The sequence below is a fragment of the Cyprinodon tularosa genome, unplaced genomic scaffold, assembly GCF_016077235.1.
Source record: "Cyprinodon tularosa strain WSP-4 unplaced genomic scaffold, ASM1607723v1 ctg815, whole genome shotgun sequence".
Lineage (NCBI taxonomy): Eukaryota > Metazoa > Chordata > Actinopteri > Cyprinodontiformes > Cyprinodontidae > Cyprinodon > Cyprinodon tularosa.
Window position 1 is genome coordinate 463,179 of NW_024039580.1, and position 24,708 is coordinate 487,886.

At 40.3% G+C, this 24,708-nt stretch overlaps 1 protein-coding gene across 3 annotated transcripts; it reads right to left on the bottom strand.

The window, feature by feature from the left end:
- Positions 1-17,903: 17,903 nt before the first annotated feature.
- On the bottom strand, positions 17,904-23,988 carry tent5c (terminal nucleotidyltransferase 5C). Of its 3 annotated transcripts, none has more exons than XM_038272043.1 (2): positions 23,896-23,988; positions 17,904-21,002 (listed from the first exon to the last, which is right to left on the bottom strand). In XM_038272043.1, exon 2 carries the CDS (start codon positions 20,978-20,980, stop codon positions 19,829-19,831), a length of 1,152 nt encoding a protein of 383 aa, XP_038127971.1. In that variant the 5' UTR covers positions 20,981-21,002; positions 23,896-23,988; the 3' UTR covers positions 17,904-19,828. The 3 variants fall into 3 exon arrangements, with proteins under 3 accessions (XP_038127971.1, XP_038127969.1, XP_038127970.1); XM_038272041.1 differs by lacking the exon at positions 23,896-23,988 and adding an exon at positions 23,621-23,773; XM_038272042.1 differs by lacking the exon at positions 23,896-23,988 and adding an exon at positions 23,626-23,747.
- Between the last annotated feature and the right edge of the window lie 720 nt (positions 23,989-24,708).

Sequence of the window (24,708 nt, forward strand, 5' to 3'; positions counted from 1 at the left end):
AAAAGATAAGCATCAGCTGTGCTGCTGCCATTAACACTTTTGTTTATAGATGTTGGAGCTTGGCCTGTTTTTCAGTGTAGTCCTGTTTCTCTGACTGTTACCAACTGTATGTGCTTCCTCCTCTGACATGGGAGCTGGCTCGGAGCTCTTCTGCCTGGCTGTGTGTTTCCTGTACTGGGCCGTCTGCGGAGCTGGTTGACAGTAACCTCTTGTATCTCTGCTTATTTCTGTATCTCTGATTCCGTCTCCTTGAACCCCAGTCGGCCTCAGCAGATGGCCGCTCACACTGAGCCTGGTTCTGCTGGAGATTTCTGTTAAAAGCGAGTTTTCCTCTCCACTGTCGCTACAAGCATGCTTAGTGTGAGGGATTGCATTTGAGTCAATGAGTCAATGCAATCAGCTGGTTTTCCTTAGATACAAAACTTTGAACAAATCTGACTGTATGATCTCTGTAAAGTGCCTTGTGATGAACCTGCATTGAAATTGACTTTACCCATTAAAATAGTTAATTTACCATCTAACATGTGAAGGGGATTTTTATGGCCTGTATTTACCATCCAGCAAAAAATATTGAGTGTACAGACACTGCAGACTGTAAGGAGTGACATGAGCTGATTAAACAAGTGTGACTTGGTAAAATTTAGGAGGTGCTGCAGTATCATTGTGGTTATGCACGCTGATCTGATTGGAGAAATAAGCTGATCAACAGGATCTGATGGCGATAACATCGTGAGAATGGCGTGCAACAGCTTTGCTTTATTTAAAGCTCAGAATGCATCTAGATAACCTGCCTACATGAGGATCTTGAAAACAACCAGCACTATGTGTGGGTTCTTACACAGATGAATGCTGCAAGTTGTAGGATTGCCTTTGTTAGGATCAAAAGCCCGGCTGCAATGTCTGAAAGCCCATAAGGTGTGTAATCCAGGTGGAGGCAGTAGTATGATGTGAAACAGTAAAAGCCATCTCAGAAGGGAGGTTTGTGTCCTCATTACAGATCTGAGAGGAAAAAAAGTGAAGCTTTGACTCAAACAATCCACCAAAGCAATAAAAATTATATGTCAGGATGCAGCAGATGGTTAAAAAAAAAAAAAAAAAAAAATAACAAGTCTGTTTATTGTATTCCTTCATTCCACATTTGTACCATGCATGGAAGGTATGCAGAGGTTCTGGAAAACAAATTTACATCTCTGTCTTCTGGTTTAAAGTCATGTTGGTGAGATTTATAAGAAAGTATTGAAATTACATGTTTTTTTAGGGTGTGTACTGCTGGTCAGTTGGCTGCAGAAGTATTTGCAATGGATAAATAAATGATTTTGTGTTTTTATTGACTTGTACGAATTTTAATGATTTCATTATTATACTATAGTTGTTCAGCCATGATCTATGTAGTTCAAATACCAAAACTTGCTAGTTTTAGCTATTCATTTGTTAGATCTGCGTATAAAAATCAGATTACATAAAACGAGTATTTTAAAGAACATCTTTACAGCAACATCTAATTAGCTGAGGTTAAAGTTGTTTCTCTGTTAATCTAAATACAATTTTTGATAGGATGTATTCATAAATGCTACTTTCTTTTTCTATTCCAGGTTGCCAGACTGTAAGAATGCTTGAAAAACACTGGCTTATTTGAAATAATCAGCCTAAAACTAAAGAAAAACTTTTACAACTGAATGTCAAATTAAGAACAACAAGGTTTCAAACTCACTATGCTGATCAGGTTGATGCTGTTTGATTTTCAGCTGTTATTATAGCCTTCATTATTTCAACCAGCTTTAAGCTTTATAATGATAATGATCACTATGGATGCCAGAACCCCCCCACCCTCCCACCCACACACACACCTTGGAGGAAAACAATCAGGTTCTGCTGTCAACAGAGAATTCACCTGCAGGACAACATGAATAGCTACAATATTTTTACAGCTGATTCATGTGCAAGATGAGCACCTAGAGAAGCCTTTCGTGGCTTAAGTAGTGATCCTCCCATTAACTGATGACTAATTCAGGTACTACGTGCAGCAACTGTTTCAGTGTAGCTACAGCATGTTTCGAAATCTGATTCATATCTCCAAAGAACTTTGTTAGACAGTCGGCAGTGCATCGCTTTGCAAAAGTATTTACACTGTTTCACCACGCTTGCATCGTGTCACGCTAAAGCCAGATACTTGAAATTGTCTCACTGGGAATTCGTTTTAACCTGCAGATACTGATTAGAAATGAGTGAATATATCTTCAAATAAGTGTCATTGAACTTATTTTGACCAGATATATATGATAATAATATGCTTTCCAGTTAAGGCTCTTTGCCTGTTTCTCCAGGTACATTTTCTTTATTTCCTTAAACTGATTCAGATTCTTGCAATCCTTTTCAGCTGGATTTCTATTTTTCTCTCTACGTTTCACTGTATTGGAGGATCTATCTGTGTCATTTCAAGGGATTTCCAATCTTGTAACTTGTAGATACCTTCCTCCTCCAAACTTAAAACAAAAATGGCAGAATCCCTCATCCTCATCATGATTAAGTCCTGCAAAAGTCTGATAAAGAGAAACTCGTTTAATTCTGGAAACAGTGTCTAAAAGGTTCAGTATTGAAGCTCTAAAGGACTGAATATGGGAATACTTGGTTTAGATCAAAGTAACAAAGTACTAATACTTGGTACTACTACTGTACTTAAGTACACTTTTTAGGTATCTATACTTTACTCCATTACTTATTTTTCTTCCTACTTCTGACTTCTACTCATTACATTTTCACACAAGTATCTTTACTTTCTATTCCTTACATTTTTAAAACAAACGTTACTCGTTACTCTTGGCTTCGGTTTAATGTTTATAAATAATTTTTCACGTCATGTGCGCCATCCAATGCAGATCATTGGCTCCATCCACATCTAGTGAAAACTAGTGTGATTGGATGAGTCATATAATGCAAACACTCATTGGTTAGCTAAAGGAAATCATCAGAAGCAAGCAGGTGTTCTTCAAACTGCAAACGTGAGTGGTCTATGCCAGGGGCGTTGCTAGGCACAAAGCTTTACTGGGGCACTGGCCCCCTACCGCATATGCCCCTCCTGCCATACACAAATACAGACAAGCACACTGCCCCACCCTGATATATTCCTACCAAAATTACCAGTTGAGATATTAATGAGTGTAAGAGCATATCTGTTTTAACAAACATGAACATTTTCAACATTGCAGCTATAAAAAATAAGACATCACCAACTCTGACAAATAAAAAGTTTCCTTATACACATTCTGAAGTAATCATTAATTCCTAGGTTTCCGAGTTTTAGTTCAGGGTAAAGTCTAACTCAACCCGAACTAAGTTTTTCTCTTATTTATTGAGCATTGAAGTGTACCTCCTATTTTTCACTTTTGCAAAGCGGTCAATAACTTGTGACTCAGCTTAGAAAGTTCTTCCTTTTCAACTGATAAAATAGCAAGATGATGGAGCCTGTCTTGTCCCATTGTGCACCTCAGCCAAGTGTGGAGCTTTCTCAACACACTGAATGACCTTTCACAACTCCAGACTGGGATTGTGAGGGAGATCTGGATGACCTGCGTTAGTGTGGGGAATATGATGTTATCAAGCAAGTTGAAAACACACTGCATATCCTTGATGACTATAGGCTTTCTTTTTTCAACCATAAAAAGCTTTCAAACCATTTTGAATTAAATGAAAGTTTTTTTTACTCCAAATTTGTCCTGGGGATTGTGGGACAACTTTACTTGTCTAGGACCATCATGCTTTCCCTCTAAGTCACTAATGTCCCCTTCTTGTTTGTGGAAGCCGGTTGTTAATCCCTCATCACCTTCATGGTCCTGTCTCTCCTGTCTCTCACCTGTCTCTTGCCAGTCAGTCTCGCCTCCTCCTCCCTTTCCTACTCCAGCACCTTCATTCTCATTCTCTACAGCAAACATTAAAAACTTACATTTATAATTATGTAAATATCTATCATATTGCTTATAACGTCCCTAATATAACTGCTTAGCTTAAATCCCTAATTCATCACGGGACCTTACCTCCCTCTCTCTCATCTTGTTTTATTGCTTCCCTGTCTCTGCTTCGTGTGAGGAATTTCCTGATATCCATCTAACCAATGCAGTAATTTTCAGTTAGTAGCCTATAAAGCATGTGGTTTCACTGGGAAAATAATAAAAATGTCAGGTAAGAAACGTTACCAGAACAACGTTTCTTACCTGTCAATTAAAAAAAAAATGCGCCGCACAGTGTCCCATCCAACTCAGCTGAGAGCAGCGCGTTAATTTACCTGCAGTTCATGCAGTGACATACGCTGACGTGGGGGCGCTAATACATCCTCAATTTGGAGTTAACAACACACTTGCTGCGCATTTGAGTAGAAATATACGTCTCCTTCCGTTGGAATTATCTAAATTGATGCATTAAAAAAATGTATCACTGTTGCAAATATTCATGAGATTTATACTGGGGCACAGCTCATTTATACTGGGGCACGTGCCCCAGTAAATGGGGTCTGGCGACGCCGATGGTCTATGCCATGCTACAATGTCTGATTGTAAAAGAAAAGAAAAAGATGTTGAAATGTCTGAAAGGTCGAACACTAGAGCGTATCGGGAGATGGAGACCAACAGGACCTCCCTCATCCTTGGCCCTATCTCCAAGAATTTTTCAAAATTTAGCTTATAATTCATATAGTGGCATCTGGCTGTTTTTATTAAAGATTACTTCATACTTTTAAACATTAAGTAGTTTTTGGAGCACATACTTTTTCACTTTTACTTGAGTAAAGAGGTCAAGCTTATACTTCAATTTTTACCAGAGTGTTTTTAAACTGCAGTATCTATACTTCTACTTAAGTAACAAATGTGTGCACTTTTAACAGCACTGCTTATTTTCTACACATTGATTCTTCTTATTCTGACTAAAACACCCAGTTTTAGAAACAAGCTTTTCGTTTGGTAAAACGTTTTATTTACTCCATCATTTACACCAGTTCTCCATCATGGCGATACGGTAAAAATAACTGCAAAATAGTTTGATGAAACTTCTCTGGGTTTTTAGTTTCAGTTCAATCCTTCATATAAAAACCTTAAATAAAAACTTCAAGGGCAGATTTAACAATGCAGCTGCTGCTGCAGTTCCAGGACCTGTAAATGCAAAATCCTTCATATAAAAACTTCACTTAAATCGATTGGCTCAGTGGAGCAGGTTCACCAAATACAGAGGTTACATTCTGAAATGTAAATATATGGGGTTTAATTTCCTGATTTTGTCTGTATTTTACTGTAAGTCTTCTCTCTGGGCACTCCGTCTTTTCTAGTGACAGCAGACTAAAACAAGGGAAATCCTGCACCAGTGCTGAAATGGAAATTGTCATGAGTGAAGGCAGTAGGATGTGGGTTCCCTTCCACGTTAACCATAAACTCCTCTAAGAACCAGCAAACCGTTGAGTCAATGAAATGCTGTAATGTTGGAACATTTAAGGTTTCTGTGCAAGAGAAAAAGTCCCACAGCTTTGAAGGTAAGAGGAATGATGCCATCAGTCTTCAAATGACTAATGTGGCTTCCTGACTAAAAAAATCTGAACCTCGGTGTCACTCAGTAGTAAGATGATATCTCAAAATAAGAGAAGAACGACAAATAAATCCGTCATTAAAGACTCTTCCATTCAGTTCAGTTCTGGATTTGGAAAAAGACTTGATTTTAAACTTTTAGAAGTAGGTGGTGGAAATCAAAAGAGCTGAGGCTACAGGATTGTGAACCACTCTGACCTTTGTCTGTTCCCTGCTTACTTGTTTGTGTAGTTTTCCAGAAATGGTGGATTGTTTGACCCGTCCAAACACCGCTGCAGGGTTTGAACGTGTCGGTGTGCGTATGTGAGCGCCGGGAGCACGTGGACATGCATGGGGGATGTGGGTGTGTGTGAGATGGCGGTGGGGGAGGTTTCTGTTGTAGGTTTGAAACTCTGTGACAGAGAACAGTTGACACCTCGATCTGAGCTCCTGTCTCTGACATGCAGGAAATGAGAAAAGCTGAATCCGCAACACAAAGGATGTAGGGGATTGACGTAATTTAACTTATAAGTTTTGTTTTTCTTAGCTGTTATAAGATTAACTCTTTAAAATGAAACTAAAATGAAAGGAAATTTTGTTTTTGAAAAGTAGGATCTTCCAATTCCAGTTTCTATTGAAGAACTGTAAAACATTATTATATGAAAACATCTTCTCTAACCGTCCTGCTGTGAGCAATTATTTATTTCTGTCTGTCAGGAACAGAGCTGACTTGTGTGGGAGAGCAGGGCCTGTTAAACAGGGTTTTGCTATTTTAAAAATCAGGAATCATCACAGAGTTTAATATTTCTAATAGACTTTAGCATCTTTAACAAAAACTTTAGGCACAGAGTTTAAAACCTTTTTTTGAACTCTTCTAAACAGAAAGGTTATGGAAGCTGAAACTGATATTTTTCTTCTGAAACTATAAACAAGCTTTAAAATCACAACAAAAGGCTGCCAGCATTTCTAACCCGGCATATTTGTTGATAGAGGTGGTAAAATGGTTTAACTCGAGCAACTTGGCGAGACCCTTCTCAGCCTTCCTGTTATTCGCTTCAAGTCTTACTCTCTCTCACGTCTTGCAGCCTAAATGAACAGTATCTTCATCGACATTTCTCGGCATGTACCGTATTTTCACGACTATAAGGCGCATATAAACTTCTTTTTTTTCTCTCAAAATGTGCGGCGCGCCCTTTGGTGCGGTGCGCCCTATGTGTGTTGTTACTGCGGACTTTTGAGACCACCATGCACCATGCAGAACTCCTCATCTCCTCATGGAGGAGATGATGAAAGAGTGGCTGAAGGAGGTGAATGTAAGGAGGCCAGGTGTTTTTTTTTCCACTCATCACCATCTCTGTTAATCTGTGACTCCATGCGTGCCCATCTCACAGCTGATGTGAAAAACATGGTGAAACAAATGAACGCTGTGCTTATTGCGGGAGATCTGACAAAGGAAGTTCAACCGCTCGACATCGGTGTGAACCGGACGCAGCAGGTGCAGCAGAAGCAGCGAGTTTACATGCAAAGTCAATGGTTGATGCGCGTATAGGCGCAGCAAAAGGTCCCGCAGCGCGTTTTGAGCAGCAGGTGTAGCGCGTCGGAAGCGTTTAAGCATCTGACGCGCTTGACACGCCCCCAACGCGCTGCTGCTGCTCGAGATGAAAAAATTGAAGTTTTGCTGCTGGACAGCAAATATAGCTGCAAGGCAAAGAAAGGATAGAGTAGCTCCGCCCAACGCGCGTCAGACACACTTTTGCACCGCGCAGGCAGAGCAGCAAAGCTGCTTCAGCCGCGCGTCAGAACTAACTGGTACAATCTAAGGATGATGACTTTGATGGGTTCGATTAATACTTTGTAATAAATACATGAATAAAGCACAATCATACTCAGTTTTGCTCCCGCTCTATTTTTCTACCTGAAAACTTAATTCAACAGCAGCCTCTGGGCCGGGTCGCCTCCGGGTTCACCGCGGTGGCTGGTAGGTGTTTTTCATCTAAATAATCTAAAGGATTATAAAAGGATAATAAAAGCGAACATATTCTGTCGGCAGGTTTCAGGATTTTAAGTTAATTTATGCGTCAATAAACTGTTTCAGAGGAGTGATCACAGCCCTGTGTCATCAGCGAAGTGTCTGTCTCACGGCCGGCTCCCAGGTTTGAATAATACTTTGTAATAAATACACCTTGCAGCTATATTTGCTGTGATCAGTGGGAATAAAGCAGTTTTAATATGTTTTTAAGTGAGAAAGTCCACCTGAAAACTTAATCATTGCAGTCAGTTCATCAAGATTATCATCCTGCGCTCAGACCCCCACATACCAGCGGTGCGCTGTCAGTAGGAATCCCTTCAACAGCAGCCTCTGGCCGGCCGCGAGGAGGCAGGCACCAGGATAATAAAAGCGAACATATTCTGCCGGCAGATTACTGCATTTTAAGTTAATTTATGCGTCAATAAACAGTTTCAGAGGAGTGATCACAGCGCTCTGTCATCTGCGATGTGTCTGTCTCACGGCCAGCTCCCAGGTTTGATTAATACTTTGTAATAAATACATGAATAAAGCACAATCATACTCAGTTTTGCTCACGCTCTATTTTTAAATACGCAGTAGAGGTATTTAAAGGTAGTAGAGGACATGTACCTATATATAAAAAACGCGCCCTATAGTCCGGTGCACCTTATGTGTGTGTTAAATACAGAAATGGCACACATAACTGAGACTGCGCCTTTTAGTACGGTGCGCCTTATGGTCGTGAAAATACGGTAATACTCAATTCTACAAGAGCTTCCTATATCTCTATAAGAACCTCCCTCACCCTGAAAACATCCAAAATGGCTGAGTCATAGCAGTCCTGTAACCCTCTGACTTCTCTGTTTGTCTCTAGAGCCTCTTTCCTAATGAAAACACCAGGTTAACCATTGAAACATGGGTCGTTTTAATGGTTGCAATTAAATCTGAATACAAAAATCTGACGTCACTTTTTTAAAAGTGACTCAGATTTTAATCCAGGCTGCTGGAGGCTATCCAATGCACTGCAGCTGTCCGGGATACAGTATAGACAACTGGAGGCCATTTCATCTTATAGTTATCATAATGGAGAAAAAATATGTTTTTCAATTTGTGTATATGTTAAAAAGTTTCATTTAAATTTTTTGGAACTTTTTATTGATGCAAACTGGCCTGTCCCTGAACACAATGTTATGTTGCTCACAAGGGAAAAGAGAGAGAAGATTGAATGACCAGACGGCGATAGTAACCACTATCTACTGATTAATATTATTCATTTTAGAAAATGGAAGAGGCGCATTCCTGGATTAATAAATATTAATAAATATGTAAAAATGTCTGCGATGGACTGGCAACCTGTCCAGGGTGTACCCCGCCTCTCGCCCATTGACTGCTGGAGATAGGCACCAGCACCCCTCGCGACCCCAATTGAGATAGAGCGTGTCAGATAATGGATGGATGGATGTAAAAATGTATGAAAACATCACTGTCCCCATTTCTTATTTTAATTTTCATAAAATGTATTTATTTTTATCTATGAGCTGGAAATGTCCCCAGATGAGTTAGCAGATAATCTGGTCACCATAGTGTAGATTCCAGTCTAGGCGATGTCTCCCCAGCTGCATGATCCGTCCTGTGCATGCGCAAACAGAATAATAAGATCCGGATCATCGGAAGCTATGTAATAACGGTACTGAAAATACTTATTTATATACTTAAAACATGAAAGAATGCTAAACTACATCCTGTAGAAAATATACAAGACATTTCTGCAAGAAATGAATACAGAGCATCCACAGTAATGTTCGAAAGGCTATTTAAGTGCTTTTTGTTTTGTTTTTTTACGATATCCAATATTTACGCAAATAAAAACATATTTAAAAGGAATGACTGGCCGCAAAAAGACAAAACAATAAAAAAGTAAGAAAAACAAAGTAACAAAGCAACTTCCATGGGTAAAAATACAATAAAGATACCTATTTTATTTTTTAATTATTCTTTTTTTTAATCCCAATTGGCAATATTTAAGTTAATTGGAAACATTTTAAGGCCATCGTGTTCAGCTAAAACATGTTACTCTGAGGTGTGGGCTCTTCTAAATATGGGCAGGTCTATATTTTGAAATGAAGTGGTTAAAAAAATAAAATCCCTACATTAGATTTCTCAAGTGCAGAGGAAGGATCACTCTGTGTGCATGACTCATGATTTAGTCAACCTTTGTTTAGCCACAATAGTCTTAAATAGGGACAGCAAATCACACCTTACAAAAGATGTGACGTTGCCGCCTGTGCAGCTGGTTGACAGTTGCTTTTTGTATCTCTGCTTCTGTCTCCTTGAATCCCAGTCGGCCCTGGCAGATGGCCGCTCACACTGAGCCTGGTTCAGCTGGAGGTTTCTTCCTGTTAAAATTGAGTTTTCCTGTCCACTGTCGCTACAAGCATGCTTTGGTGTGAGGAATTGCTTTCAAGTCAATGAGTCAATGCAATGATCAGTGGAGCACCCTAAATTTAACAGGGAAAACTGGGTAAATGTGGGCGGTGTCTATCATTTCCCACCACAAATTCAATTCTATTTACAGAAATTATAGAATCTTTTTTCAATGTTTTAGTCATATTACGCCTTAAATTTATCATAGACGTTAAATAGAATGTAGATCTTACACAAAAACTGACTCTGATCCTTATTCTTTCACCTCTGTAAACCTGTAACAAATCTAAATGGAAACAGTAGCTATAACTGCAGCAATAGGTGAAACTATAAGTACTGACCCAGAGGGGCTGGATACAAACACACTTTTTAGATATTTGCTAGCCAAACTAAAACACCACGTGGCGTTTTTACTTTACTTTCCACTTATTGAGCACTTTGTGTCGCTTTAACACATTCAATATCAATAAATTACATTGAAGCACCTGCACCTGGCGAAACGTGGAAAATCAATTTGCTTGGCACAGTATTTCCCTGCCAACTTACTTCCTCAACCTACTGATCAATTTATGAAGTAAACTTTGGTCAGAAAAAAAAAAAAAAAAAGCAAAGGCTTATTGATTTCGATAAGCGTTATTATGTCTTCTGTTTGCAGAAGGTGCAACCAGAAGAATCAATTTTAAGGTCTTGATAAGAATAAAGGACAATCTATCTGAGGTCTGGGTTAGCGAGACAACTTCAGCCTCAACCCTGACTTTCTGCTACCACGAGGCTAAATTCTTTCTTAGCGAGGCTAGTCAAATTAATATGCAGTATGGGTGTGCTTTGGTGGCACAGTGGTTAGCACACATGAGCTATTTATGGAGGCCTTAGTCCTTGACGCGGGCGACCTGGGTTTGAATCTGGCCTGTGGTCCTTTCCTGCATGTCTCTCCCCCTTTCCTCTCAGCCTAATGTCCATAAAAACAAGCCACTAGTTCCGTAAAAACTCCAAAAAGAACAATAAAACAACGAAGATGCAGTACAGTGATTGGGATGCAGCCTTTGTTAAATGACACTGACATGTCACACTATTTTGGATCCTTTTCATGTCGCCACCATCTATGACTTTTAATTGAGATTTGTTTTTTCCACTTCTTATTTCTGTAAGCTGAGTTTTTGTTCCACAAAGGAAAATAAGGCGCTTTTCCTTCTGCACTCAGGAATGTGATTGGTCTACTGACTTGTGCCTGCCCCTTTATGCGTGCACGTTCAGACATTCATAATTAGTTAAAGTTGGTTTGAGTTAGTGAGTTGATAACCAGCTCCGTGGTACCTCTAATCCTGATTACCACTGTTGTGGATTGGTTAAGCTGGACAGGCTGGGAGTAAATCCTCCATGCTGAGCTTGCTTCGAGCTACGGGCCTCTGGAGTTAGACTGGGAAAACAGTCTGACCGCTGGACTTCTGTAACGACGGGCATATACTGTACAATATTTTCAATCTTCAGACTCACACAGCTCACACTGTTTGTCAAAATTGCAGGGTTTAAAAGTTCACAGCTCACAATATCTGTTGGACACTGTGTCCAAAAGCCACAAATCTACCTCAGCACTGAGAGGTGGTGCCTGTTGGAGTTGTCAATTCGGAAGCCTCCAATGGCTTCATCTGGATATTCACCCTAATCACTATAAAGGGAATTATATAGTGGTTACACCATTTTTAATTAGTGTCCGAATCTTTAGTGCAGGGGTCTCAAACTGGTTCCAGAAAGGGCCGTGTGACTCCAGCCATCTCATCAAGTTAGCCCAGTCTTAACATGATCACTTGATGAGATGAATGGAGTCTGCTGTGCTATTGCTTGGTTGGGAAGAAAACCTGCAGCCACACGACCATTTCTGGAACCAGTTTGACACCCCTGGTCTAGTGAACTCGAAATTTCCCAAAATGCACCTTGAAGAGTAGTGATCAACCATGCTCTTTAGAATAGCAGATATATCCCAGAATGCTTTGCAGGGAGAGCTCTCCTTGCAAAGCCTTATGGGATTTGTATTCACAGTGGCCCACTTTTGCCATAGGCTGTCGCTACCTGACAGCGGCGAAAAATAACAAAGATGGCAAAGGCACCGTGTGGGAGGCGGAGTCACATAACCAATATGGAGTGAAAAGTAGTGATTCAGCTGGATGCGCTCATGATCACCTCCCAGACGTTGATAATTCCTAATCAGGAAGTGATTGGCAGAGGCTAATTGCCTCCCCTTATGTCCTGTATATTACACAGACGCAGGACCCCAATGAGGCTGAAACTTCCAGACATGTTTGCACAACAAAAACCCGTACAGTGCAACCCGCCAAAAAGCTGGAGCTAAAAAGCTCAGGAAGCATTCTGATGTCGCTGTGAAGCTAATCGACACGTGAGGATATTTCTCAGCTAATAGTGCTGCTGGTGTTAGAAATGCCTTTAAGCTCCATCGTCTAAGCTGTAGGTTTTCGTTTAAGCATTGAAGCAGTCAGGACTTATTTGTTTGTTAGCATCAATGTCCCCCATCTGGTTTTCTGGTGGTTCTGCTGGTAGATGCCGCCATATCGGTTCATGGCGTTGCTCATGGCGCCCAGGGTTGGGGTTCTATACAGGCTCAAAAAGAACAATACAAGCACTATCAAGACAGACTTTGGGAATAATTTTATTATAATCAACTGGAATTTGGTCTTTTTGGAATAGGTGTGTAACTCAACTATGTACCTTTAAGTACAATTTTCCCAATCTGGGATGTGCACACATGTAATTAATTTATCATGTAATACTAGACTGATAAATGGGGATCATCGGGCTATTTCCTTTTTTTCTATCTGTCCTGTGATTTGCTGTCAAATTCACTTTAGGGCAGGCATCCCATACGTCAGTCTTAAAGGGCCGCTGTCCTGCAGGTTCTAGAGGTTTCCTGCTTCTGCTGATTTACATTGATAGTTGATTAACAGGCTTTTGCTGAACTGCAATCATCAGAATCAGCTGTTCTAAAGCAGATAAATCTCTAAAACCTGCAGGACAGCGGCCCTCGAGGACCGACTTTAGGGCTGCCTGGGGGGCCAGAGCCAATCTGTTAGATCTTTGACAAGAACATAAACGGAAGCTTTTTTATCAGGTTTCTTCCGAGGAGTACCGAGTGGGAAAGGTGTTGCTTTGTGAGTGAGGTTCTTCACAGGTCAGCTTTAGCTACAGACTCTCTGAGGAAAGCCTTTTAGCTGCATTCTGGGTATTAAACCTAAATTCACAACAGCTACAGCATCTTTAAACCACAAACTTTAGAAAAGAGGAACCTTTTGGTTGACTGACGATAAGAAGACATTTGATCTTGGTATGTTTGTTCGTGTGAAACCACATTTAAACCACAGCGGAGAGGGAGGGGGAGGAGGTGGTGACTCAGGGTTGGTTAGGACGGAATTAAAGGGTTAAATAAAGTATTTGTAATAGAATAAAGCCGAATGGAAAAACAGGCTGCAGAGCCAATTACTGAACCAGCTAGGTCAACGTGGTGACTCACTGCCCTCAGATAGTCACTGAATAGTAAACGGGGAGCAGAAAGCGACATTAATAGACCGCAGCTGGTCCATGCAAAAGCATTAGCTCTTTATGGGTCGCACATAAATGATCTAGTTGGTTTAGTTCTATTCAATGATGCCAGATATATCCAGGAAACTAAAAGAAAAAGAAACTTGTTCTAACCAAAAAGTTCCTCACGTGTTTGGTTGTTACAGGAGTTGAAAAATATTCCTCAAACAACATCTTAAAACAAGAAATATTGAACTTATTACCTAATAAAAAAAAAAAATCTGGATGGAGCTGAAGTGTTTTCCGCTGCATTGGATCAGAACGAGCAGTTTTTTCTGTGTGAGCAGACTGCTGAGGCGATGGATCTTCCCGCTAACCGCTTCCACAGTGATGCAGACGGAAAACATCTCTGGTTTAGGTTCCCGTCAGGATGCCCACAGGATCAATGTGCAGTCAGGACACTCTCCAAGATGGGAACATTTAAGAAAAAAAACAGCTTAAAGGCCACTCTGCTGGGGCATTTGAAGCTCCTAATTGGTGTGAAGCTGCCAGGATACATCTAACACGCTTCAGATGTTTTCAGTCCTCATGGTCGTCTGAGATGTCAACCATGTTCTTCCACTTAACTAACCAAATTAGCCCCAGAAAGTTTAACTACCAATGGCGTGAAAGATGCTGCAGCTGAAGGAGCTCGCAGAACTAATCCAGAGTCTGTAGGTGAAGTGGTGAGAGGCTCTAAATGGTGTTAAATTTTGAGGTGTTGGATCATGATACGCTAAACATGTTTGTCGAACAAACAAACCTGCTGGAGGGTGAACTATGCAAAAAGTTTTTTTTTAAAGTTGCATAACCACAGATACTTTGGTAATGTGCCCTTTGTTGAAACTATAGCATTCACAGGGTTTATATAAGAATTAGGAAACTGTAATTTCATGTCTTTTAATACTGTTTAATACTTTTAGAAATAATTTTAATGCCATTAACAAGTAGCCATGGCTCTCATATACAATATATATTTAAATATATATATATCTATAAACAAAACATAGCAAAATCCTTTGTCATTTCTACCGTTGACAGACTACAGCCGATTCCCAAATTTCTAATTTTCCAGCCACTTTTGTTGAAATCAGCATTTTCCCATTCTCTTGCTTTTTCTCCACCTTGAGCTTCTTTACCTACGGAGCCCCTCTGATGACATGGTCAAAAAAAAATGTTTAATTGTGGCCATGAAGTAGTATTTCGCGGCCACACAATAAGTATAACGTGCGCACGAAATACTATTTCGTGGCCACGCAATAAGTTTAACGTGCGCACGAAATACTATTTCGTGGCCACGCAATAAGTTTAACGTGCGCACGAAATACTATTTCGTGGCCACGCAATAAGTTTAACGTGCAAACAAAATACTTATTAATAATATCAATAAATCCGCCCCTGTTTTCAGGTTTATGTTAACTGTAATGACTTATCTTGGACAGGCTGCTATGTAAACGGGCCTTTAGTCCTTCGTTTAGCTATGCTGCGGTTGTTTACACTACGCCTTTTCCACCTAAAATAGCGTCTTAGCAACAAATGTCACGTGACTGGCGGAGACCGACTGGGTAAGCAAATCGAGCGCGCCTTAGACCTTAGAGAAGGCGCGCCCGATTTGCTTACCCAGTTGTCCGGGAATGATATTATTATTAATAAGTATTTCGTGCGCACGTTAAACTTATTGCGTGGCCACGAAGTAGTATTTCGTGCGCACGAAATACTACTTCGTGGCCACAATTAAAATTTTTTTTTGACCATGTCATCAGAGGGGCTCCGTATTTACCAAACATACAGCTTTACAATAAAACATCGCGATATAACATATCTGACAAAATCTTTTTATACGTTTTTTTTTTTTTTTAATGCCACAATAATCACATTGAATGAATTTTAATGCCAATTAAGACCTTAATTCAAAAATTTTAATTTAATGACTTTTAATGACCCACGGAACCCCAGATTCAGCCACTTTGGACTTGAGTCTCTACATATGAGGTTCTGTTGAAGTTCTGGACTCTGGCCGGGCTGGTCCAGACCTAGTTTCTCCTGGTGAAAACAATCCCTGGCTGATGTGGATGAGTAGCCACCTACTGTAGAAGTTACTGAAACCGACTGGTTTCTGAATCCCACAGCATAGTGCTGCCACCACCATGTTCAGCTGTAGATTTGGTTTCACCAACCATGTTCTCCCAAAAGGATTTAGACCTTACCGTTTAAATAAAAGCATTTTCAAACCGTAGCACTGTGTGTGTTCTAGGGCTGGGTAATTTCACCATAGTCCTGAATCGATTAGATTTTGATTAACACAGTTCTAAATCGATTAATTTCGATCTGTTTTTACAACAATGACTCATGTATTTTATTTTTTCCTGTCATATTAAACACAAAGTGCAAACTTGTAAATCGGACAGTTTAAACATGCGATGTGAACAAAACTGTCTCAAAAGTGCAAACTTGTTTGTGAAAAGCGATAAAGTGAAGCCTCACTCAAGCAAGACGACATGCATGAGCTGCATTATCTTCACTGCACAAACCACATGTGCAGCGTCGTCGGTAACAACTACAGGGCGTTTTCTGGTCAGCTCCCATTTTTTAAGGTCTTCAATCAACCTATTGGCGATATTTGCAGCTGTCTGGCTTGAAGTCATGTTGAGTGCATCTTTCCTGCCCATTTGAATGTGAACGTCACGCAAGTCACTATAAAATGAATCGATCTCATTCCCTAGACATCGATTTTGCAAATATTTAAAGGAATCAATTCAAAATTGATGAAATCGATTTTTTTTTAACTCAGCCCTAGTGTGTTCAGTGTTTAAAAGTAGCTGATTAAGTTAATTAAGCAAAAAATTCAAATTACACAAAGCTGTTATTTTCCCACTTAATGAGTGAACATGTAAGAGTATTACATAAATACACTATAAAAAGCAGATTTTAAGTATATTTAAAACCACAAAACAGGTTTAAATGGAGGCAACAGGAATGCCATGTGAGGCATATTTTTTATGTTTTATCTAAATGTGCTTTTATTCTGACAAACATGGATTAGAATTATAAATACATAGAATGAATTTAATGCACCTCAGATGTTTTTTCATAACTATGGGGTTTTAGTATCGTTCTTCTTTGCAAATGTTGGATTTTAAGGTTAAATATTTACATGATCTACATAATTATAAGTTCATTTATAAAGTTTCTGCAGTGTATTGCGTGCATCACCCTCTGTTGTAGATCCTGTTTCATGCTTTAGATGAATTATCCTGAGAGAAAGTTTACAATAAGGCTCCTGATTTAGAAATAACTGGAACAGGTTTTAGTTTTTTTTTTTTTTCTTTTAAAAGAATGCAGAAATACTGTATTAGTCCAAAACAATTCAGCTTTATATATATATATAAAAAAATAATAAAATAAACCACTAAAAAAAGAATGCATTTAAAAGTCTTTTTATTCATCATTTTCTTCTTCAAAACACACTTTCCTGGTGTAATTTTTACATTTTCCATTTCAAAAAGGAAAACTCAATTGAGGTAAAAGTGCTGAAAAATGAAATAGTACCATCATAGCCATCATCACGATCACAAGGCTGACAGAAATGCTTCTTTATTTTTACTATCTCCCAAAAAATACAGAAAAAGTGTGACAAATTTCCCCCTTTTTCCAGCTGTTCTCACCGAACCCACCTTCCGCATTACATTTAGGTAAACACAGGTCTGCTGGAAAAATAATTCACAACTTTTTAATAAAGAAACTGTAGCAGAGCTTCTACACCCCCCCCCCCCCCCCCCCCCAAAAAAAAAAAAAAAAAAAAATCACATTCTTATGGTGACACCCGCACAAACATTAGGCTCTGTGCGTCTCCTGAAAACATCTACAGGTGTTAAGAGGAAACACTCTGTACTGATAGACCACAGCCCAAACAAGGAGGGGGGGTTCGATGTGAAAGGGTTACAGCAGGAAGGTGGGGGCCAAAACAACTGAAAATAAATAAAAATCAGCAGATGCCATCCGATTCTCGTCTTCCTTCTCAAAGTGTTTTAAACACCATCAGCAGCCCTGCTTCAGACATGAACCGTAAACACATGAGAGCAGGCTGGGAACTAACAACCAAAGCACACGATGGACGTTTGTCATCGACCCTAAAATGCGTTAGGAGTTACAATGCCGGAGAAAGTGGCACAAATGGTTATTCACAGAATATACGCAGACAGAGGAGAGATTTCATTCCAGCTCAGAAGTTCATCTGGCTTTTAAGGCCAAAGATGTTAAATCTGAGGGAGGAAGGCGCAGATCATCCTCTAAAACTGTGCTCTCCCACTGATGGGGTCTCCACACACTACATTACGCCGTGTTTACCTCAGGTATTGCTGTTTTTTTTTTTGCATTTTTTAATCTTTTTTTGGATAAAGGCTGAACAATCAGAAACAAAAAACCCAACAAAAACTCTTAGCTCCCCAGGAGGCGCTTCGATGGAAGACCGGCGGTTAAACTGAGCTTTAAAATGCGAAACCTTTCCTCTGCAAATCAAATCCTGTCATTTAAAGCATCAGATTCCAACTGGGCAGAACAAAGACGGAAAAAACGAACGTCTGAAAGGCCCGACAGGAACGACTGCACACGAAGCTTTGAGACTGAAAATTAAGAAAGCAAAACACAAACAAACGTCTAAGCCATAATTATTCTCAATCCCAAACTGGACAAAAAAAGTATGAAATGATTAATCTAGAACAGCAATGACAGTCTTCTAAAGTTTAACTGGGTGTTTTTAAGAAACAAACTGACTCTCCTGATCAAAGTTAAAACCCCTTTAAAAATATTCAGCTCTCCAAAACAAAAAGGCACTTTGTTGCTTGAGTTGCTGGTTGTTAAGCTGCTTGTGGCTCAGAGCTGACAGCAGGGAGAAAGAAAGAAAAGAAGTGCTGAACACATCAGGACCCGACCTCCCGACCTGCAGGCCATGCCAAGCTCTTCCTTCCTTGACAACCCTTAGCAGCGCCGCGCCGCGAGCCGTCCTGATAAGGTAATCTAGCCGCGCCAGGAACTACGCTTCCAAGAAACTATCGGGAGATGGGAGTGGCCATTTACTCAAGTTTAACTCTAATCTCCTCTGTGGTGATCAGGCTGCAATATCAGGAAGACAAGAGAGGAGATGACTGGCTAAAATCTTCACAGCCTCAGCATTCAGAGCGTCTAACGGTGACGGCTAATAATAGGATTTACTGGAAATAGAAATTTGGACATTTACAGCTGGTTTCATTAATCAATATGCAAGTCTGAGAGGAGAGACGTCCCGTCTGCCCTCCCATGACCACAAAAGGGGTTCAAATGCTGCAAGATGCCAACAGGCACCTGATGAAGGACAGGAAGTGACTCAGCAACACATGTAAGGCAGCCGAGCTGAGGGAGGGAGGATAATAATAGACGGCCGGCGGCTCCAGGGTCGGTTAGCGGGGCTGCGTCAGTGGAGGATCCCTTTTCAGTGACGACCCTGCAGGTCTCTCCATGTGCTGCTCCTTTTAAGGTAGGAGCAGCCAGTAAGGATCCCTGCTGGGCACATTCCCTCCACAGGCTGCCATCCAACCCAAATCAGACCTCCGCAGGTCACTTCGTCTGAACGCAACTTAAAAACAGAGGAGGAAGGGACGATCAGAAACAGAGCGTGGCTCAAAGCCAGAACTCTGGGTACCCTGAAGTTCACAGTGAAAATTTTAAAATAAAGGTTTGCATTTTTTTTTTTTTTTTTTTTACAAATATCAGGCACTGCTGGCAGGTATGGAGCTGATCATGAACTACAACCAATGATCCAAGCTTCACATACACCGAGCACATAGCCCCCCCACCCACACATTCTTTTTTTTTTTTTTTTTTAAACAAGGAACCCAAACTGAAGGCTACAGCATTTAATTTTCCATTTTCTTCTAACAACAATCCGTACTCATAACTCTGGAGGGGTGAACCTGACAGCTAGAGGTTAAGGCACAAACGTCTCCACTAAGATTAAAGGTATACACCCAGAAAGATTGAAAAATAACACTTAAAAACGTTAACACCTCTGCAGAAAAGGAATGAGAAAGAATGCAAAAAAAAAAAAAAAAAAAAAAAAAAAAAAAAAAACTTGTCCACTGAAAATGTGCCTTAAGAGAAACGTCGCATTTATTGCCACTGTGGTTTTTTTTTCTGACATTTTTTCCCCTCTTTTAATATTTTTTTCTGAATCTTTTTTTTCTCAAATCAGTTCCTTCCCTCTTGAAAAGCAGTAGCTGCGGTCGAGTCGTCCAGTGACCCGTTTGTCTCGTCAGTTACACGGCAGCCATGTTGGAATGTTCTGGTTGGCCACGTAGTAGTTGCTGAAGTTATGGTCTCTGATGTACGGCGCCGGCTGGTAGTAGCAGGTGACGCAGGAAGCGTCTGGGATGGCGCTCTGCTCTGCCAGCACCCTGAAGGCCATTAGCGAGAGGAGGTGGAGGGTCTGCCGCCGCTCGTGGCCCATGAGGCACACGGTGCTCTCGTTAACGACCTTCCGTAGGATCTGGAGGTAGTCATACTTGCTCTTCTCCTCGCCGATGAAGTGGCTCATCAGGTAAGCCTCCACTTTGCGCTGCTGCTCTCCAATGTCGGGGAAGTCTATGAAGAAGCGGGAGCACATGTACCTCTCCAGGGCCTTGAACTCCTCCTGATTGGCCGGCTGAAAGTCCCGCACCAGCAGGTTGCAATACTTAAGCAGCCCGCCACCACGGATCTCCTCTGGTCTCTTTGTGGCGATGAGCTTGCCGCGCAGGTGGCCGAGCGCGGCGTTGAAGTCTCCGTACATGCTCTCCCCTCTGACGGCAGGGTGAAAGGCCTCAGACATGTCCGGCTGCGTCTGCTCGTAGTGGGAGAGGATGGAGTCCAGCACAATCTGAAAGGAGTCCACGCTGAACTCGAACTGTCGGCGTATCGAGTCGACGAACTTCAGCTCCACGTTGCGGCCGTTGTTGTTTGACAGCGAGATGAGGCTCCAGCGGTCCTGCTCCGTGTTGACCTTCACCAGCTTCTGGACGTACACGTCCTTCAGAGTCATGGGAGTGATTTTCTCCTTGTTCACGCCCTCCGGCAGAAAGTCCAGCAGGATTCCCAAAACAACATCCTTAACCAGCCTGAACTCCGCCTCGGTGGGGAGGTCCACCCTGAAGATGAAATCCAGGTCTTTGTAGCTCCAGCCGATGTCCTGCACCAGGACGTGGCTGGCGGTGGAGCCGTTGAGACGGATGTCCTTCACTCGGATGCCACTCAGCTCCAGGTGAGTCCGCACCCGTGCCACTATGTCTTTCAGCTGCACCTCTAGGGTGGGGAAGTTCCCTCGTCCGTGAACGGGAACGACCTCTGTGAGGACTTCATTCAGCCGGCTCACCTGCTCCCAGGTAAGGTCGCTGACGGAGCTGCAGATGGATTCCTCCTTGTTTTCCATCCTCACAAAAGCTTCAAATCACCTGGGATCAAGAAACAAACCAAACACAAATGTCAAAGCAAGGAAATTAAATTAAACCCAGGGTGAAAGTTCAAACAGAATTCAGCCCAACGCAATTTAAACTAAATATAAAAACATTTAGTTTGGACAAAAAAAAGGGGCAGCTGCCCCTTTAAGATTGACCAACTTTACCCATCTGAGCCAGCCTTTCTAAAGAAATGTTTTTCTTTTTTTTTTTTTTTAAAAAAAAGGGGGGGGGGGGGGGGGGGGGGGGTTATTAAAACCAGACATTCAAAGCCCATTATATCCATTTCTATGGCCTGGATCCCTGCAGAGTTCTCCATTTTCAAAATAAGCCTCTGCTTTGTTTGTTGACAGCCAGCATCAATTGTACCTCAACAAACAATCAGTTGACTTTTGCTTGATGCTCTTATGGATTTCCTTTGAAGCCTCAACTCCTGATCAGGATTTTTATTGATAATCTGAAGGATTAAAATACTACCAGAAACATAATGAGCATCAAAATGAATGCCGCTTTAGCAAATCAGTGCAAATGTATTCCAAGACATAATTTATACATTAAAAACTGAAAATAAAGCGACAAATTTAAACCTTCTCAGTGAAATACACATTATATGAATCATATGATGAATGATTTTGGGCTGGTCTCCCCTTTTGTTTATTTTTGGATCTCAGGCTGTTCTTGTTGGATGTCGGTGGTTTGTTTTATTGTGGCAGCAACTGTTTGATTACATCCAACAGCAAAGTTTATTGTTTGGTTCATTCGCTATGAACTGCTGTCTAACGCATGATTCATTGTTATCTTGACAGATGGTTGGCATTACGTTAAAACAAGAACACTTCTGGAACATGACACATCAGTTTTCTGAAGTTTGAGCCTTGAAGTTTACAGTTCTGTTTTTCCATATTTAGATACAATCCTGAAACAGAGTTTAAAACCCTTTATAGAGCAAGTTAGGGTTTTTGATCCCCTTTAGAAATGGAGGCCCCCCTCCTGTCCCTCAGTGAGATCTAGAAGCACAAGATCTATATCCAGCCATATAGCAAGCACAATGCTACATGACTGTACATCTTATTTTGTCCTTTAACCAATTAGATGAGCCCTTAAATGATATATTAACTACAGTAAATTAAGTTGGGGAAAAAAAGTTAAGTCAAGAAAAAAAAAAAGGTAAAAAAACTAATTAAAATTTAAAAAGTTAATAGTCCTAGTTAGCAATTATATTTAGGTTTTTAAATTAAAGATGTAAGTGCCAGTATCAGCATTAATGCCTCTAAGATTATGTTGTACCAAATAAAAATGTGTTTCTTTCACTCTCAGTGTTTTTCAGGACTTTCTTATAGAGGCCCTTTTATTTTTCTTAACATATTTGTGCAAGTTGGCGTTTGTTATTACATTGACATTCATTTTTGCCATTAAAATATCCATATCTTTTTAATGTTACAAAGGTAATAAGGTCTCCTCCTGGATCAAAATAACAGTATTGGCTTGAAATTTGTGAAAGTATTTCACCGAGTATGGAGCACCAGCTCTGCCATATTATTAAAAAAAATAAACACCCCCTCCTCCTTTGCATAATGAGTCAGAAATGCAGACAGAAATGTAAAAAACGACTGCCAGAAATAAATAACATGGAATATAGGGTTAAAAAAAATACAAAGGAAGAATAAAACAGACGAAAATATTATATCATGCACACAAATACTTAAAAGTAATAAATTAAGTTGAAGAATATAACATACAATAAATAAATGAGGTAATTATAACAAAGGCAAATAAATAAAAAAGCTAATTAAAAGAGATTCATACATTTATATCTCACTGTATAATTTTATTTCTACCTACATGCATTTGTTGATTATATTTTTGGGGGCAATTAATGGTATGCTTATCTATTTATTGAGCATTTATTTATTTTTAATTGTGGCAGAGTTGGTCCTCCGTAACTGAGTGCCCTCTAAAGGATTAAAAGGTTGGTATGTTTTAGAAAACATGTCATGCTTGGCAGCAGTCAGCGCTGTTATCACTAATCTCACCAGAAAAAGCTGCTCGGAAGTTTTAAAACAAAACACCAAACCGAGGCGAGGTCAGTCAGCACGAGCGGGTTAGAATGTGCGCGCGAGGCGAGCAGCTCGTGCTCTCAGCAGCCGTGAGCCTTCTAGAACAGCTCCACGCGCGCGCCTGGCTTTCATTCCACAGACAAACAGCATCAAACCACCAGCTGAACACCGCTTAGAATCACTCTAACGCGTCCAGCGAAGACATTTGATACGTTTAACAACGCCACTGGTGACGGTTTTTAATAAAGTCAACTCAAAAGTGCAAACGCCAAAAAGTCCGATAACTTTCAGAGCTTTGAAGTTAGCAGTAAAGTCACGTTTGCTGGTGATCCCATCCATATGGCAAAGAGTTTCAAGCTGTTGAGCAAGTTTGAAAAGTTTCGAGCAAAACAGGATAAAACTCCTTAATCGATATCCAACTTGTGTCACGTTTTAGAATTACGCAGTCGGATAGGGAGAGTTTTAATAAAATGACACAAAATTACGTAGGACTTTCTGAGTGAGGGTGGCTCGCATTTACGCAGGAATAAAGTATTTAAAAAGATAAGCAGTACATACGTTACCAAAGGAGATCACTGGAAGCATTCAAAATCCGAAAGAGATGATGACTTCGTGCACACGGCTCCACATAATAACCCCACGGTGAAAGCCAGCGTTTAAACCACAACCTCCGCTCCTGACACGCCTGTTTTATAAAGCCGAACTACTGCCTGCTGAAATAAATGCGCCGCTCTCCGACGCAGCCCCTTTTGCTACGTAGACGCCAACTGCTAACTACAAACACAGCTATGAACCGCACACAGTTGTATAATTAGTATAATTAATATATTTACCTAGTAATCCAAACAGGTATCCTCTAAAGCTCACATCTGATGTTTGAGTTGTTGAGTTCTAATGTACCAATGCGCCAAACGCAGCGTCTGATTGGTCAAAGATGTTTTGCGTTGCCAGGATACCGGACGGGTCTACAGGCAGCCGGAGTCCGTGACGTTTACCGTCACGTGACGCAACTCAAAGGGCAGCGGAAGGTTCCGGCAGATTTCCTCACTGCTCTGTGTTGTCTGACCATTTGCCCTGTGCTGCTTTGGTCACTATACTGCTTTCTGTTTAAAAATATTGAAATCATGCAGGTATTTTTGTAATTTTATCATAAGAATGTTGCTTCTTAGAGCAAATTAACCTCCAATATTCAGTTAAAGTTTAAGGCTTGATATTCAAACATATGAACTCAGTACATCAGGAACTCATTAAATATAAACTTTGCTTTTATTTATTTTAAAATCTGTATTTGCAACTGTGGGAAATGTTGTAATTCAAACAAGTATTTTTATTTTATTTTATTTTTTTATTTATTTATTTTTTTTATTTATTTATTTTTATATTTTATAGCGTATTTTTGTTATGGCAAAACAGTTAGACAAGAGCATCAGCACCAGATGAAAAATTTAACCTTTCTGTAAAATAAGCCTTGTACAAGTTGCTATTGCTTTTTATATCCCCCTTATATTTGTACCAAGTAACTTGTTTTCCCACACAACTTTAGTGTTTGCATAACTAACCATCTGCTTTTGCATTTAACACATACCATGAATTTAGTTTTGTTTAAATTCTAAGTTATTTCTTAATTAACTGCTTTTCTACATATA